At 38.4% G+C, this 18,389-nt stretch overlaps 1 protein-coding gene across 2 annotated transcripts in view; it reads right to left on the bottom strand.

Annotated features, from left to right (window-relative positions):
- Positions 1–18,389, bottom strand: part of CADPS (calcium dependent secretion activator) — a 544,059-nt gene that overhangs the window by 297,308 nt on the left and 228,362 nt on the right. For both annotated transcript variants that reach the window (XM_072598786.1, XM_072598785.1), the window contains exons 5-6: positions 15,114–15,347; positions 10,590–10,711 (exon numbers count right to left, since the gene is read on the bottom strand). In XM_072598786.1, coding sequence (XP_072454887.1) covers positions 10,590–10,711; positions 15,114–15,347 — 356 coding nt within the window. The remainder of the gene's footprint in view (positions 1–10,589; positions 10,712–15,113; positions 15,348–18,389) is intronic.

The raw sequence follows: 18,389 nt of genomic DNA, 5'->3' as shown, positions 1-18,389 counted from the left end.
CTTTCAATTTTCTTTCCTTATAATGTAGTCAATGTCTAAATTGCTCCCTGGTTCTTCTCACGTTACTCTGCATCAGTTCATACATGTCCTCCAGGGTTTCTTGGGGATCACCACTCTGGTGATTTCCATAGCTCTGTGGTGTCCTGTGGCAGTCCAGGATGAAGAGTGAGAATGCTGAGTTGGATGGAAGGAGGTCATTCAGGTGATGTGCTGGTAAACAAAGAAGGATATACCTATCCTGATTCTCTCCATTCCTTGGGATCCATGTTGGGTACAACCTGCTCCATAGGACTTTCTGTCTAGAGTATCTTGACATCTGGAGTATTTTATTTAGTTCCAAAGACCAGCCTAGCCAAGTTTGGAGGATCTGGTTATTAGGCCACTTTCAGGAGGATGAATACAAATGACAGTCCCAAAGATCAGAGCTAGAAGGGGTTTTGGACACTTTCTAGTTCGACCTCTTCATTTTAGAATTGAAGAAACTGAGGTCCAGAGGGGTGAAGAAATATTAGCTAACATTTCATACCACTTTACAGTATGGCAAAGCATTCAACATATTATCCTAGTTGATCCTCAAAATAACTATAAGATGAATACTATTCTCATCGCCATTTTACATATAAAGAAATTACTGTGGAGAGAGGTCAAATGACTTGCTTACAGTCACAAAGCAAGCAAGCACCTGAGAAAGGATGTGAACTCTTGTCTTCCTAACTCCAGATCCAGCACTTTATCCCCTATGCTACCTAACTGCCAATGACTTACACAGTAAGCCAGGACTGGAACACAGGTCCAAGGTTCTTTAGCCTTACCCTTGATGTCTTCAATTTAGTTCCAAAAAATAATGTGAAGAGGATCATCGGGCAAAATTCACAAAACCATCTAAATGAAGTTGTCAGAGCTTCAGGGAACTGAAGTTAGAAAGGACCATATAGAGCCATTTTTACAGGTATTTGGCTGGGCTTGGCGAGAGTGTTCTAGAAAGTCTGTGCTGTTACTCTGCCATGTTGACTCCACCCTCAAAAGAATTGTAGAGGGCTCCAACTCCCTCATTTTGCAGATGGATAGAGAGTGAGAGAATATTTCTTAATGGCTTCCTATGTGCCAGGCATGGTGGGATGAAGATACTAGGGCCCAGAGAAATGTTGTGGCACATACATAAATGGCAGAGCTGCTGGAGGGACCAGGATGGGATCCAACACAATCAATATTGCCAAGCAATTGCTTGCTCAGGGCCTTGACTGCTTTTGTAGCCAACACCCCATGGCTCTGCTCATCAGCATAGTCTGGTGGGTGGCTACTCAATCATCTATACTGCACAGAGACACAGAAATACACACACACACTCATTCTTTGTTTTTCTTCCTTCCTTCTTTCCCTCATCCCTCCTTTCCTTTCTCCTCTTCTCCTCTCCTCTCCTCTCCTCTTTTCCATTTCTCTCTCTCTCTGTTTGTCTCTGTCTCTCATGCACACATACTTATGTACTTATGCACACACACACACACACACACACACACACACACACACACACACATGCTCAGACAAGTCAAAGAATCAGTGCTTGAATCTCTGAATGCTATATGATTGGCTCAGAACCTATACACCCAAGGCAGTGATTTGACTTCTTCTAGTAATTCATAGCTCATGAAACCTCAGAAAAATTGAATTGGAGGGGGCAGTCTTTGAGGTTTGGCATTTTAAATTAATTTGTGATGGCTGCTTCTATTTCCTAAGGAAATTAAGCATTTTCTTCCGGAGCAAATGCAATTGAAATCATGCCCAAGCTTCCACTGGCTTCAAGTTATGTCTTTATAACCAGCTCCATTGCACTGAATATTGGACCTTGAACTTGGGCCTGGAGCAGAATCCCACGGCTGCCAGGAGGCTGATCCCCTGGAAAGTATACTCTTATTTACAGGCGGTGACACTGTCACTCATGTAGGTCACTTTGGACTTGCCATGCATTTTTGATCAGTCTCCTTCTCCACTCCTGGAATGGTCCCAATTTTGCCCCTGTCCTTACATTCCTTTCCCAGAGAGGAGAAAATGGATTCAGCACTTCTGACCTATTTGTGTCATTTTGCTCCACAAGTTTCAAGATACCCCAGAGGTTTTCCTTTACAATTCAACCATTTTCCTCTTCAAGAAGTGAATGCCAATTAGGTAAGAAAACTCCTCTGTTTGGTTTTTAAAGTTCTTTAAAACTTGGCCCATTCTTATCTTTCTACTTTTCTTATACATTATTTCTTTCCACACACCTTATGGTAAATGTATACTGGTCTGTTCACTGCTCCTCACACTTGACCCTCCTTTTGCTCTTTCTAGCCTTTGCATTGGCTATCCCTTGTATTTGGAATGCTGTTCCTCTGCTTCTTAGAATCCCTGGCTTCTTTGAGGGCTCACTTCATGTTTCCTCTTCTGCAGGGGTCCTTTCTCATTTTGCCTCTCCCACCCTTATTCCTTCCTCTGCTATGGTTTGAACCTTCCAGCTGCTCTCCATATATCTTGAATATATCTGCTATGTACCTTTAGTCTTATCCTTTAGATGAGTGGCTAGCTTTCTCTTCTCTTTATATCTCTAGGGTTTAGAACAGTTCCTAGTACATTAAAAGTACTTAATAAATACTTGATTGAGTGATTACAAGTAACTAAAGTGTCCATACCCTTTGGCCCAACAATCCTGCTTTTGAGCATATACCTCAAAGAAACAAAGGTCCAACACAGATCAAAATGTTAAGAGCAAGGTGCTTTGTGGGAGCCAGACAGTAGAAACAATATAGCTCATTGACTAGGAAACAGTTGAAAAGACTATAGAATGTGAATGAACAGAATTAGGCTACTCAGAAAGAAAGGACAAATACAAAGAATTCAGTGAACCGTGGGAAGAATTATAGGGACTGAAAGTAGAACTAGAAGAAAATATCCACAAAAGATCATTAAAAAGAGGTTGGAAAAACAATAGAAGTGCCAGAGAAGAAAGGATGGTGATGATGATGCCTAGCCTTTCCATAGCACTTTGTGATGTATAGTCTTTGTGGCTAGGTGGCACAGTGGATAGAATGCTGGACCTGGAGTCAGGAAGACCTGAGTTCAAGTCCAGCCTCAGACACTTACTAGCTGTATAACCTTGGACAAGTCACTAAAGTCTGTTTGTCTCAGTTTCCTCATCTATAAAATGAGCTTGAGAAAGAAATAACAAACTACTCCAGTATCTTTGCCAAGAAAACCCCCAATGGGGTCAATGGAGAGTTGGAAATGACTGAAATAACCGAACAACATTGGTATTTGTGAAGCACTTGTCTCATTTGATCCTCACAATAATCATGTGAAGTCAGTGCTATTATTATCTGCATTTTACAGTTGAAGAAACTGAGGCAGACAAAGGTGAAATGTCTTGTCCAGGGTCACACCTCTAATAAGAGTCTGAGGCAAGATTTGAAGTCAGGTCATCCTGAGTGCAGATCCAGTGTGCCATCCATTACACCACTTAACTTCCATCCAGATAATGAAATCTATCTCCTCCTAAAAATTTAGGATGATTTGAATGTTTAAGTAAAAAATCACTTACTCAAAGGTAAATAGTTGCAGATTAAGGCTATTTGGTCTCATTGATGTTTAATATTAAGTCTATAATAACCCACTTGAATGGAATACATTCATTAAAGCAGGGGCCACTAGGGCAGAATGCTCTACACTTTACCAGCTGTGGTCACTGCATTGGGTATTTTTGCTTACTTGTTTTTCTTTGTTATAAGAATTCAGTTGGTGGAAGGTGCTATGCTATGAAGACAAAAGGCAGCAATTTTTTTTGAAGGAAAGAAATTCAGATATGAATACCAGAACTGGGGAATCTCAGAGTTGAGAGGGACCCTAGTAGCCATCTAGTAATTGTATCATATTTATAGAGCTAGAAGGGACTTTAGAGGCCATGTTTTCCAGTCTCCTCACTTTACAAATGAGGAAACTGAGGCCTAAGGCCACAAGGTATTTAATGTCAGAACTGGTATTTTAACTGAGGTCCTTTGAACCTTACAAATTCATGAAAAACAATTCCCATCTCAATATACTTGACAAGATTTTCTTTTTGATTATTACTATTGTCAGTTACTAGACATATGTATGAAGGAACAAGATAGTTTGAGGAAATACAGTAAAATAATATGGATTCTTAACAGGAAGGAGCTATGCAGATCATCATAAATAACAGATGAGGAAACTGAGGTCATGGATGTGAAATGATCTGATTAAGATCACTTCCACAAGACCTACCTGAAGAAGTGAGGAAAGACGTATGAGTTAAGGTATAGGACATTACCTGGGGAGTTAGAACACCCAACTTCTTTTCCTGTCTTTGGAACTGAGGATGTAGGATCTTTTCTGAGTTACCTAAATACTTCCTTTCATCCATTTCTGTTTATAAAAAAGAGACAATAAATTGCCTCCTGCCTAATATGAATGAAATATTTAATTCATACAAAAAGATGTTAGAGTTACTCTAATTTCTTGAAAATTACTTAACTTATAAGATTCTCATTTTAAAAGTCAAAGGCCTAAAGGCAAAACTTCCCATTGGGTGCATTTTATTTTCTCATTTCCTTGGAATATGACAGAAAGAAGTTTGCCCATACTTTTTAATTCACTGTAATAATGAAACTCATATTTTAGGAAACCCATAGTCCATCAGAATGTAATGAACTTGTTAAATGACGAAATGCCAAGTGGTACCTTGGACTTCATTACAGTGTAAAATAGCTTCCGTTAAGTCAGCCCAAAATGGCACACTCACTCAAGGAGGTTCTTCTCTTATCAGAATTATTCAGATGTTCATTTTCTTATTGCCTCTAGCATTTCTCATTCAAAGGTATCCTGTACCTCAAGATACTCTACTGGTTCACTGAGGAAAATACAAGTATTGGACACATGCCCTCCAGGAAATGGAAGCTTCATGACTTTGTCTTACATCTGCTGTTTAATTTCATGTATTTTCATGTATTTTGTGTACAGTGGTGTGTTGGCTGTACAAGATGATCCAACCCTCAAAGATGCATATTTTAGTCTTCTGTTCTTCTTCATCTCTCTCTCAACTAGAAAGGTCGACCCTAAATCAAAGCCGATGGTTTTAATTCCCTTCCATCTCAAGATGGGTGTCAAATGAGCATCTCCAGCTTTGACCTCATGTCCTCTCTCCAGTGGTCTATGGGGCATCTTTATATTGAACTTTAGTTTCAGATGTTCATGGAATGTTTTGATTACTGAGCTCTCCCTGTAAAAGCACCCTGGATAGACTCCCTTATTATCAAAAAATATATCGTCCATCTAGTTCTCAAAACTTGAACTCCCAGAGACACCTCAAATACCACTCTTCCTTTTGGCTCCTTTATCTGTTATTACTTACTACTCACTCTTTCTCTATAGCATCTGCACTTTCATCCTTTCCTGCCTCTTTAGCCACTGGAAACTAGACCTTCACAATATCAAGACTGGACATTCTCAAGTATATTTTGGTTGGTCTTGAGATGTCTGACCCCCTCTCTTATCTATGCTAAACAAGGTGCTAGAGCAACCTCTAAATTAAAAAAAAATTAAGTGCCAACGACGTGTGGCCCTTTGCACTTTCTGAGGCCCCTTTATCTTTGTACCCCCAGAATCTAGAACAAAATCTCACATATAGGGATCAGAACTGTGATTTCATTGGTAGAATGAATTCCCAGTTGAGGACATTCCCTCAACTAATGCAATGTGGCACCATCTTAGATATTTATGGTCTTAGAGAGTTGCCTAAAGCACTAAATGGTTATATTATTTGCCTACGATCACTCAGTTTGTCATGTAAAAGCGGCATGTCTGAACCCAGGTCTTGCAGGAATCCACTATGAAATGCTGCTTCTTTGCACATAGCAAGTGATTCATAAATACTTGGAGATTAGTTCACTAATGTGGGAACAAAACAAGAATGGTCCTGAAATAAATTAAAAAAAACAACTTCCATTCTTTTGAGGTGAAATAAGTGACTTACAGCATTAACAATAAGGGAACTCAGGAAAGACTTCATGTAGCAGTTAGTAGCTGAGCCATGCTTAAAGCTACATTAGGATTCTTAGAGGTAGAAGGGAGGAGATTGGACCCTTCAGGAGTGAGGCACAGCCTGGACAAAGTCACAGAGGAAGGATGGGGAGTGTTTTATATAAGGGAAAGCCAGAAGGCTAGTGTTGAGTGGAATGAATTGTGTGTGAAGGGGGGTTATATTTTGTGTTTACCTATTATTGAGTTCATATGTATATCACTCCTCGTTTTTCTAGGCATTGGCAAGAACATTAATTCATTCCTTGCATTTTCCCATCAGGCAGTCAAAAGTCCTTTGGATCTTTCCTTAGAGATAAAACATGAATATATCAAGAACCTGTGACTGTCAATGGGAAAACTCTCTCCATGGATTCCTATATTGTCCTTGACAAAACAAATATGTCCTAGAGGATTGCCTGAAACTGCCAGAGGTTGTCACTTGCTTGGAAGCATCTGAGGGAAGATCTGAACCCATGTCTTTCTGATTCCAAGTCTAGAGTCATATTCATTATACCATGTAGTTGAATTACCTAAGAAAATATACTTTACTAGAGAGCATCATTTTGAAATTTACTTGGTAGCTGACACCCCCTAAGAGTGAGGTGACTGGCCTTTTATCCCCCAGCTAGTAAATGTAAGAGTAAAGGGCTCCCACTCAGGTCTTTCTGATTCTCCATCCAATGCCCAGCCTATTCATCCCCACTGACAATTACTCACTTTACATAAAATGCTTTGCTTTTACATTGCAAGACTGAAAAATCTAATTTTATAAGCAATAAGAGGAAATCCAACTCCACATCTGAGCAGTTAAAGGTTCAAAACTCACTACAAAAAGAAATGCCACTTCCTGGGGCAATGACTTGGAAAACATGGCCTCCCATACCTCCTTGTAGCCATTTGATTTTTCTTCATTTCAATGCCTTAGATTTTGACAAGGAACTCTGTGCCAGGATGTCCACTTATTTGATGTAGCCCTACCTCCTTTCTCCCCCTTGCCCCAATTCAGGACTTACCTCATCTCTCCCTAGGTGGGGATTGGTCTTCTTCAGACCAGTGTTTGCTTAAGGCCTGGCAGACGACTGCTCTATTTGGGGTGGTAAAGGAAATGAGGCATCTTTCTTCACAGTAGTGCTCTCAGCAAAATATCACACTGAGACCAAAAGGTAAGAAAAATATGTTGTGGGATTGTCTCTTGGCTAATGAAGGAGGAGGAAGTAGAGAAAGAGGGGAGAATAACAGTACAGAGTGAAGAAGTCCTGGAACAGGGACCTATGAAAACACACAATTAGCACCTCGTTGATTGATAGACTGGTGGCAGCTCCAGTTTGGCTGAGAGACAAAGATCCCCTCTCCTAACCTCCACTCCCCACTCCATTTGTTCAAGCTGTATAAAATGCTATAAACTTGAGAACACATTATTAATACTAATTGGAAATAAATGACCAAGCTGGAAACTGCACTTATTCTTGGTACCCAGTGAGTTAATATAGGTAAAACACTTCATAGAATTAGATGGCTCCATAAATGTTACGATGTTCTCTTTCTCTCCATTCTCTACTTCTTTTTCTCTTCTTTCTCTTTCCCTCTTTTACTTTTCTCCCCCTTTTCCTTTTTTTCTTCTTCCTCCTTTCCTTTTCCTCCTCTTCTCCTTCCACTGCTTCTCCCTTCTTATATTCTTATTTCTTTCTCTTCTTCATCTTTCTTATTCACTGCTTCCTTTTAATCTTCCCCTTTCTTTCTCTTCCTCTTTCCTTTTCTTCTTCCTCTTCCTCTACCTCTTTGCCCCTTCTTTAGCCCCTTCTTTTACCTTCTCCTTCCAAGCTCCTCACTAAATTATTATGGACTGAGCCTAGATCAGACATAGTTCCACACAAATGAGGAAGTGGTGTGCCCACACCATCCCAGCTCTCTCTCCCCCCCAACTCCTTCTCCCTCTCTCTCTCTCTCTCTCTCTCTCTCTCTCTCTCTCTCTCTCTCTCTCTCTCTCTCTCTCTCTCTCTCTCATATTATTTCAGGGCTCTTAGCCAAACAAGTTGACCCCTGTGGGAACCAAATATTTTTCCCCTCCTCAAAATATGTAGCTGAAACATACCGTAACACAGAAAATCTGCCAAAATCTGCCCTTCTTGCCTAAGGAATGGGGAATTTGTCACTGGGAGAAAAAAATTAAACTGCTACTTGCTAATTTGAAACTGAATAGCATGAGAGGGAATTGAAAACGTGTAAACAAATAGCAGAAAACTACATTTCATTTTCCCATTTAATTACTCATTAATTTGACTCATTAAGTAAGACTTTGCTTACTCCTTGAAATAAACTTATGATGGATTACAATGTCCCAATATTTTCTTGAAATAGGATAGAGTCGAGTGCTTTGTTCATGTCATTCCTGCTTGAGTATGCAGTTACTTATGTTCTGCCAAACTGAATAATAACTTTGGAATAGGGTTTGAGTTTAAGCCCTAAAAAATTCTCATTAGATTGAAATAGTGAGTAAGTTAACTGGAGTTCTAAAGCAGAGAGACGGATGGACTAGATGGACCTCTTTTAAGAACCATCAAGGTCTGGGAATTACATTATCCATAGCCTCTCTGCATTGACACAGCCACCATCTTAATTCAATCCCTCATCAACTTTCTCCTAGCCTATTGCAAGTCTCCTTTCCATTTTCTGTCTCTCCCATATCAGATCCATCTTCCACATGGCTGTTAAAATAATCTTATTAAAACTCCATTCTGAATACATCACTATCCTACTCAAACATCTTTGATGAGTCCCTATTACCTTTTTGAAAAAATATGCTTCTCAGTTTCACCTTTAAATCCCTTCATAGCCTTGTTTCAGTCTACTTTTGTGGTCTTAGTTTACACGATTCCTTTTCAGGTAAGTAGGTTTCAGAATAACTGGCTTATTTGTTGTTCCTTATATCAAAATTTCCATCATTTGCCTCTATGTCTTTGCAAAGGCTGTCCATAGTTCTTGGAATATTTTCCCTCCTCACCTCTTAGAATTCTTAGATTCCTTCAAAGCTCAATTCTGGTGTTTCCTCCTATGGCAAACCTTTGCCTTCCTCCTTTGAGCAAGAGCTCTCCATATCTTAGCACGATGTCTGGCAAATAGTAAGTACTTAATACATTCTTGTTGATGGGTTGACCCCCTGGTTGCTCATGACCTCTCATCTTTTCATTACCTTTCTAAATATTGGGTCTCCTACCAGTAGAATGTCGAGGACAGTGATCATTTTTTACCTTTTCTTTGTAGTTACAACACCTAGGACTCTTCAGCACATAACATGGACTTGAGATATGGTTAAATTAATGTCCTAAAGCAAATGTATTTTGCCCAGAGCATCAAACCTTCAAACTATAAGTCTCTGTGCATTTTCAGTGCCTGTCTCCAAATTATTGCAATGTTTTCCCCACTCATCTCCACTTCCTGGTTTCCCTGGCTTCCCTGAAGACTCTGTTCAAATCTCATTTTCTGTAGAGAAGGCCTTTCCCAGTCCTTCCTGCTGCTAGTGCCTTCTCTTCTAAGATTTCCATCAGCTGCATCAACAAATCAAATAAAAAAGCATTGATTAAGTGCCTGCTATGTAGGAGGCATCTTGTTAAGCTCAGGAGATGAAGAAAGGCAAAAACAGTCCCTGACCTCAAGGAGTCCATGGTCTAATGGGAAGAAACAGCATGCGCAAAACAATGAATAAATGACATATACACAAGGTCAACCAGAGACTTAGTGGGAAGGCACTGATATGAGGAGGACCAAAAGGCTCCTTGTAGAATGGAACCAGGGAAGTCAAAAGGCAGGGGCAAAGAAGAAGGGAAGTCTAGGCAGCAGGAATGATCAGAGGAGGAAGTTGGAATGCGGTATGCAAGGGAGAGGAGGCCATCACCACCATCTTGCAGTACCTAGTTATCTGTAAGTTGTCTCCCCCGTTAAAATATAAGCTCATTTAGGGTGTTTTTGCCTTTTTGTTTATATCCCCAGTGCTGACCCCAGGGCCTGGAGCATATCAAACACTTAAATGTTTGTTGATGGACTGGTCCATTGATTTATGCCTTTGTAAGTAGCATATAGAGCAAAATGCCTTACCCATATGTAATTCAACAATTACAATGGTAAATGTAAATTATAAATCCAATAGCTACAATTTAAAGTTAAAAGTGTCACTTTTTTGAGTGTGCTACATTCAGGAAAGGAAGTTGCAAAGGGCAGTTCCTAACATGTTTAAATAAAGTATTCCATTTGGAAAGAGATGCCCTTCCTTATAGGGTTGCTGACATGTTGCTGCTGAGTTTTCTATTTAGTCTTCTCTGCCTTGAAAAAGAAAGCATCTTGTCCATATCTTCCAGATGAAAAATGATGTTGTCACAAATTATCTTTGAAAATCACTATGGGGTTAGAAAAGATTCCTTAGAAGACCTAATGTGTACAGGCTGGCATTGTAGTCCACCATAGACCACCTGGGAAATAACCTATTATCCCCAGAGCACACCAGAAGGGTGGCCACAGAGCACACAACTTACGTTGGCTTGGAAGCTTCAGCTTGGTCTGTCTGTAGTTTTTCTCCTCCTTCTACTTCCATTGTGCAATACACAATGCGATTGGGGGCCAAGGACTTTAGGCCTTGAACTTCCATGATCACAACCTATAAAGGGAAAAGAAAAACCACAGAGCAAATTACACCCAGAATTCATGACTCATCTCCAATATGGGTGTCTGCATCTACTGTGGGATAAGGAAGAATATTAAGGAAGACATGTTCTTAAATTTTTTTTGTCCAATCAAACTGGCAAGGACAATTAAAAAAAATAATATTTCATGTTGGAAGGTTTAATGGAATGAGAGGCTAATTGGTACAACCATTCTGAAAAAAAATGGTATGGAATAAGAAAAGTCACCAAAGCATTCATATTTTTTGACCTAGAGATCTCTTTACTAAGCATATAGCTCAATGAAGTCAATAATGAAACAAAGGTCCTACATATGAAAATGGATTTATAGCAGTACTCTGGAGTAGGCAAGAAGTAGAAACAAAGTGGTTGTTCATCAACTAGGGAATTGCTGAACAAACTGTGACATACCAATGTCTTGGGAAACTATTGTGGCACAAGGGACAACAAAATCGCCATGTCTGGACACTGTCATCCATTTTGGGCATCAAAGGCTGGGGAACATCCAGAGGAGGGAAACCCAGATTGTACTGAGTCTTCTTGTCTATATTATATAAGGATGAGTTTTAATGAAAATGAGGATACAAAGTCTAAAGAGAAGGCAAAGGAGATCCTTTCATTGGTAATAATGATGCGATACAGAATACTGAGGGTGGCCACCTCCTTTGTTCTCCACATTTGAATTTCGTTAATACAGATTACATTTGCATCGCCATTTTGGCCTGTTGTATCATGCTGTTAGCTCATATTCATTGGCCTTATTCCAGTGAACTATTGTCTTTCTATACACCCTCCAGTTAATTTCCTGTAAAAAGTGCAATGTTTTATATTTCTTCTAATTCCATTTAATCTTATTAGTTTTGGCCTTTTCTTACAGCCTGTTGAGACATTTTTGGGCTGTAATTCAGAAAACCAATGTATTAATAATCCCTCCTGTCTCAGATTTACATTATTTGCCAACTTGATAGAAGTGCCATTTATATACCTTCATCTAACTCACTGATTTAAAAACAAACTGAACAAGACAACGACAAGAAGAGATCCCTGAGGCATACCTTTATCCAGGTCAGCATTACTTGGCTTGTCACTCTTCTTTGAGCTTGGCATCTAACCAGTTTTGAATACATCTGACTACAGCCACATCACTCCATATTGTTCCAGAAGATAGAATGACTTTGTCAAATGCTTTGCTGAAACTCAAATATATACTATCTACAGCAACTCTCTAATTTAACTGTATAGCAATTCTGTAATATATTTTTTAAAAATGACTGTAGTCTGGTATGATCTGTTTTTAATGAACCCACAATGATTTCTAGTGGTCACCATTTCCCTTTTCCAGAGCTGATAAATCTTTTTTTTAATAATTTATATCAGAATTTTGCCAGGAATCCAAGTTATGTTCACAGATGTAGAGATCAAAGTAGCTGTCTTCTTTTCTGTGTTAGAAATAGACATTTGACATCTCTAGTACTGAGGCACCTCTCTTTTCCTCCGTGATCACTCACTACCAATGACTTAGGAAGGTCAACACCCTGGCATTCCTGATCTGGTGAATCAAACTCTTTGAGGGCAGATAGATGCTCTCTCAGAATCTTTGAATAGGAAAGGCAATTTGTTTCAACCCAGGTATGAATGAGAATCCTCCCCCATCCCATAATTCCTTTAGCAAGTGATCATCTAGTCCTCACTTGAAGAACACCAGGGAGAAGCAGCCAGTTCTACTCTTGGATACCTCTATATGAAAAGAGGGTTTTCCTTTCACCAAGCTTACACTTGTATCTTGAAAAATTTGACTGATTGCCTCTGATTCTGCCATCTTGGGTCAAGAGTAAAAGTCATGTCTTGCTCCCAGGGAAAAGCTGATTTCAAATATTTGAAAGTCTGTCTTTTCTCAACTTCTCCTACACCAAATCCTTTTACCACCACCCTAAATGTCCCCACTTCCTTCAAGTGATCCCCAAATGGCAAACGTCTCAAAGCCCTTCATCAACTGTTAAGAAAATCTTGTCAGTTATGTAGGCAAAATTCCAAGATCAGTCCTCTTTCTATTTCTCAAGTGCAATGTAACATGACTATTCCTTTAGAATTATTACAGTCTAATGTTTTATAACATTTTCATTTCTCAATGTATCCTACCCCTTCAAATCCAGAGTGCCTTCTAAGAAAGTTTAAATAAAGAGAAAAAGATGGGATTCAGCAAAGCTAGCTGAAACACTTGGTGTTTCAGCTAAGGAACTGTCAAATCAACTGACCCTGACTTCTATACAATATTGTATATTCATAACCCTTCACATGCATTTTTATTCTCTACTTTGGGTTAAACTTTGTTATTGTATGTAAAACATCTCATATTTCTATGGTATCTTACCTTTGATGAAGCAGTCATATATAACATGCATAATATATAATATATTTTACATATGTGTCATGAACATTTTATACATAATATGTAATTCACAACATTCAGTTTCATTTTTTGGTTGGTGTTCTATTTGCCTTGTGGCAGTCATTGTGTTTCTTGTTTTCCTTTGCTTTACTTTGAATGTGTTCATAAAAGTCTTCCCATCCATCTATGAATTTTCCCTCACCCCAACCTTTACCCTGCTCTAGTCACACAGGCACAGACATTCTTAGAGACAGTTTCTATATAATGCTCTACTTGATAATCTAATTAAAAAGTTGTGGGTGACCCCCAGGGTATTTGCATACTTGTACTTAGAAGTTAAAAGGGTGTTGTAATCATACCCACATGGGATAGCTGTTGCACTAACTCTCGTCTAAATTCCAAACAAGAATAAATTGGAGCTGATAAAATCAGTAACCTCAGAGAAAGAAGGAGTTAGAGAAATGGAAATGGAAAATATTTATGAAAACCAATAAGCCAATAATTTTCCTACAGGAATGCAGGAGGCAATGAGGGATAAAATGTCACCTTTCATTGGTAATAATCAAATGCAAGGACACCTAAGAGAAACTCAGGCAGTGGTATTTAAAAAAAGAAGGTTTCTGTGAAATTTGACTGTGGATTTTCACATGCCAAGTATTCTACATTTAATTCAACCCTTTATCCTCTGACTGCAAAATGCATTTTGAAAACATTCTGTAATGTTCCTAAGATGATTCTATCTGGATATGAAAAATATGTTTCCCGTGGTTTATTCACAGCATGACTTATGGCTATTCCCCCCAAAATCAATTTCATTCTTTAAAATTCTTCCTTAGATACGTGGAAATTGTTCTAACAAGATTCTTGCTTCTTTCTCCCTAATATAGTTTGAATCCTTAATCATTTAGGTATGATAAAAGCAATTCAACAGTGGCATTTAATGACGGTGACATTATCCAGTGCTTTGTGGTCTGAAAGTGCTTTATAAATGTGCTCTCACAGTAGTTCTATGATGGATCTGTTGTAGTTTCTACTGTTCTCATTTTGCAGCTGAGGAAACTGAGACTGAGAGAGGCCAAGGGACTTTCCTGGAATCACAGTCCAATAACTGAGAAAAAAGGGATTCAATTAACCTTTCTAATACACCTACCTCTCAAAGGTAAAATGATTAAGTGAAGGAAAAGTAATCAAAAGAATAAGTGATCAAGGCATTGAACACTGGCGTTTTGGCAAACATAAGCACTATTTTCTTATTTCAGATTCTGAAATACCGAAAACAATGGCTAGCATAGTTGAAGTCAATCATGTTTTATTTCAAAGAGAATAGAAACTATAAGGAGGAAATTCATTGCTTCTTATTAACAAAAAGTCTGAGAATTGCTCCCATTATTCTCAGAAATCATATTACTACTGTATTAAAAGCATTTAATGACTCAAGGACTTTACAAAGAACTTTCTTACTTCTTTAGAATTACTCCTTCCAATCTCAACAGAAGATTGGCCTTAAGAGAACATCCTTCATATTGATGTTTGCACTGTGCAATTATAATGACTAAGAAGGTTGGCCATGAAGAAAACTTGAAAAATAAAGTCCCTTCCTTACTTCTTTGCAAAAGTGGGGAACTGCAAGTGTGGAACATTGCATACATCATATTTAGTGTGTAAATTGGTTTTGTTGAACAGTTTTTCTCTGTTTCTTTTTCTGTTTTTTTTTTTTTTTTTGGTTATTCCAAGAGATGAGTTGTTCAGTAGGGGATGGGATATTCAGAAATGAATAGGATTATAAAAACAAAAGATAGTAAAACATTTAAAAATTTCCTTAAAAATAATCTCCCTTCTAGCCCTAAGGAAATAATTTCATGTTGCTTGATCTGTACTCCATCTAGGTCCTATTTTAAAAGCAGTTACAAATGATATCACTTGTTCTGCATTTCAGTCACACTGTTCTTCCCACTCTGATCCAGAGCTTGCATTTTGGGGGCTCTTACCTCCAAGGAGAAGGACAATACGACATCTGATTTGGAGAGCTGGTTTTCGTTCTCTTCTCCCATGTCAATAATGGATGTATTATGGCTTCGTTTCAGTTTCTGAAGCTTGAATTCTCCTCCTTTTGATACTGGCATACTCTCCAAATTTGCCATTAGCAAGTTGACTGATGATTTCAGCTCTTCAATGTACATGTTCTCCATTTCTTTGGACACAAATTTGGGAAACTTGCGTTCCTTGAAATAGAAAGAAAATGTTAATTGGGAGGGGGTGGTAGTGGGCCATGATATGTCTTTACGTGGGGAGATTATGTCCTGTTGGAAAAGAGCATTGTCATGCCTATAAGAATTGGGATCACAGCATCATACATGATAGGATCATAGATTTAGAGCTTAAAGGGACTTGAGAAACCATAGCCCTCATTTCACAGACAAGGAAGCAAGCACAGGAAGAGAAGTTATTTGCCCAGGGTCACAATGATGGTAAGTATCTGAGGCCAGATTTGAACAAAGATTTTCCTAACTCTAAGTTCATTGCCCTAACTCCTTGCCACCATGTTTCTTCATAGTGATAGGTCAAGCATTGTACGGAAGTCAGTTGGATAGACAGATCTGCCTGTCTCCTAAGGAAATCAGGACAACATCAAACACATAATAACGAAAAAGAAATACAACATTCTCTCAGTGTTTTATCATGCTGGTCTCTCTAGAATGTTCTTTTCTTCCCCAAATCCACCTGTCCAAATCCTATCCATTTTAAAGACCTAGTTCCTCCACAGAAACATCCAAGTTTTCTCTAGTCAGGAGTGATCTCTCTACTGCCTGAACCAATATAGCTCTTTAATGGAGGTGATTTGCTATAGTAGACAGTGAATTGTAGTGGACATTAGGAAGACTGAGTTTAAATTTTGCCCTGAAAAACTTACTAGCTTTGGGACTGACTTTGGAGAATAAATTTAACTTCTCTCAACTTCAGTTTACCCATCTGTAAAATGGGGCTAATAATACATATTGTTCTTACCTCAAAGGGTTGTTATAAGGATCAAATATTATATACAAGGTGGTCCAAAAGTCTTAGTGCTGTTTTAAGCTGTTTAAGTTTATACTGAAGTTTTAACAGCTTAAAACCACACTAAAACTTATATTAAAACTTTAGCAGCTTAAAACTACATTTAAACTTTTGGAACACCCTGTATATAGCACCATATAAATGTCAGTTATTTTTATGGCATATTTTGAAGACATTTTCTGCTCTAACATGCATTGTAATTATTTGTGTGCATTTCAAGTCTTAGACAAGATTTTACAGTTTCTTGAAGGCATGAAACATGCCTCATTCTCCTTTGTGTTCCTATAAGCTCCTGTAACAATCCCTTTCATAGAGGAGGCACTTAAATATTTATTCAAGGAATTACTGAATTTCATCATAGTCCTCTGTTTTCTGAGGTTCTTCCTTCCACTTGAAAATCATCAGAAAGAAACATCAGAAATATTTTTCATGTGTGATTTCATTTCAAGTTAAAAATAATTGATTCAGTTATTTTTGACTTATGGAAACCCAGAGATTGGTTTCCTTCTTTTTCTGGTTATCTAGAGTGATTTCCTCCTATGAATAATTCAAAAGGAACTGATTTGAGAAGTTTCAAACTTAGCCTGAAGCTATTCTTATGAAGAATCATCATCATTTTCAAGAAATATTGGAAAAATTAATGAAGTGATATATAAATTGATCATAATTTTTCACAGATGTAGATGAAGCCATTTTTAACTAGGGTTAGGCCACTTTTTTTTCTTTCTCAGCACAGGATTTTTGCTAGAATGCCAATGAAGTCTACTCTTGCCATTTGCAGTTTTTATATATTCCATATTGCCTATCCCAGATCCTCATTTTGTTTATAACTTTATAGATACTAAAGAATAGTGTCTTGCAAAAAGTACTAGATTAATACATGTTAGTTGAAATAAACAATATTTTTGTTAAATGATAGGTTTCAGTACTTTGGATAGAGGTGACAGAGCCTGAATGTTGAATTTGCAGGGGGCTGTGTTGTGGTAATATGGGAGGTAGGTGAAAGAGGAAATCTAAGGAAGAGCAGTTTCAGAGTTCCCTTGCTTTTGGCTACACACAGGTCAGTATTATGGACATTGGTATCCACTCTGCTTTCCTTAGGAAGGTTTCTCTAAGTGAGATTCTCCGGGGTGTCTTGATTAGGAACATGAGATATTCTTCTGATATGGGACTGTCATTGTATATCTCTTTTTTGGAGGTCAGTGAGAAAGTGACCAAGGCAATGATGTACATGTGAGTGCATCTGTTTCCCTTTTCCTGAACAACTTAAGAAGGTAAGGGAACAGGTATTTACTAAATACCTATTAAGTGCTATTAAGTGCTTTACATGTATCATCTCTTGATTCTCACAACAACCTTGCAAGATGGTTGATATTATTATCCCCATTTTATAGCTAGGAAAATGATATAGACAGAGGTTAAATGACTTGGCCAGTGTCACACAACCAGGAAGTATTTGCAGCTAGATTTGAATTCATATCTTCTCAACTTCAGGTGCTCTATCTACTGTGCCACCTAGCTAACTTGTGTTCAAAGGCTACATTTGGTACCTTCACTTTTTCTGGGGATCAGTCTTCCAGTATTAGGTGATGCTATGATGACAAGGCCTCTGGTGAAAGCCTGACAGAGCTGCATCCTTAATATATGATCTCTCTGAAATTCAATGTAATCAACTCTCCAGGCTGATTTCAAAAGACCTGCATGTGAATACCTCAATGAACTTTGATAATAAGTCTAGAGTTGAAGGGATTAGTAGCTATTCTAGTCCAAAGCTCTCATTTTACCAGTGTTAGAACTGAATGAAGCTCAGAGGTTGTCACTCTATAGGTAATAAATAAGAGAGCTCTTGTCAAAAGGCTGCGTTATAGATAGGTTAAATTTTAAAGCTATGAGGAGGAAGTGGAGAATGGAGACTAATTATGGGGTCTAGAAAGAGAATGTGGAGCTCTTGCTCTCTGTGTAAATGACTTTGTGGGTTTTGGAAGCCACATAGTGATACTGGGACCAATTCCATTCTAAAACTACTTGGTAAAACACATTTGGCTGAAGCATTGCCTGAGTATACAAACATGTGTGGAGGTTGGTGGGAGCCTGTATGGAGAGGACCATGATGTACTTGCCAACAAGGAAAGAAGTTGCTTTGACAGAAAGTTAATCATGAGTCACCACAAGAGAATAGATGGGAGTATCTTTGGTAAGGAACTTCTCTA

This window comes from Notamacropus eugenii, chromosome 3, assembly GCF_028372415.1.
Source record: "Notamacropus eugenii isolate mMacEug1 chromosome 3, mMacEug1.pri_v2, whole genome shotgun sequence".
Classification (NCBI taxonomy): Eukaryota; Metazoa; Chordata; class Mammalia; order Diprotodontia; family Macropodidae; genus Notamacropus; species Notamacropus eugenii.
The sequence above is the reverse complement of the archived record's forward strand: the minus strand, read 5'-3'. Positions and strand labels throughout refer to the sequence as shown.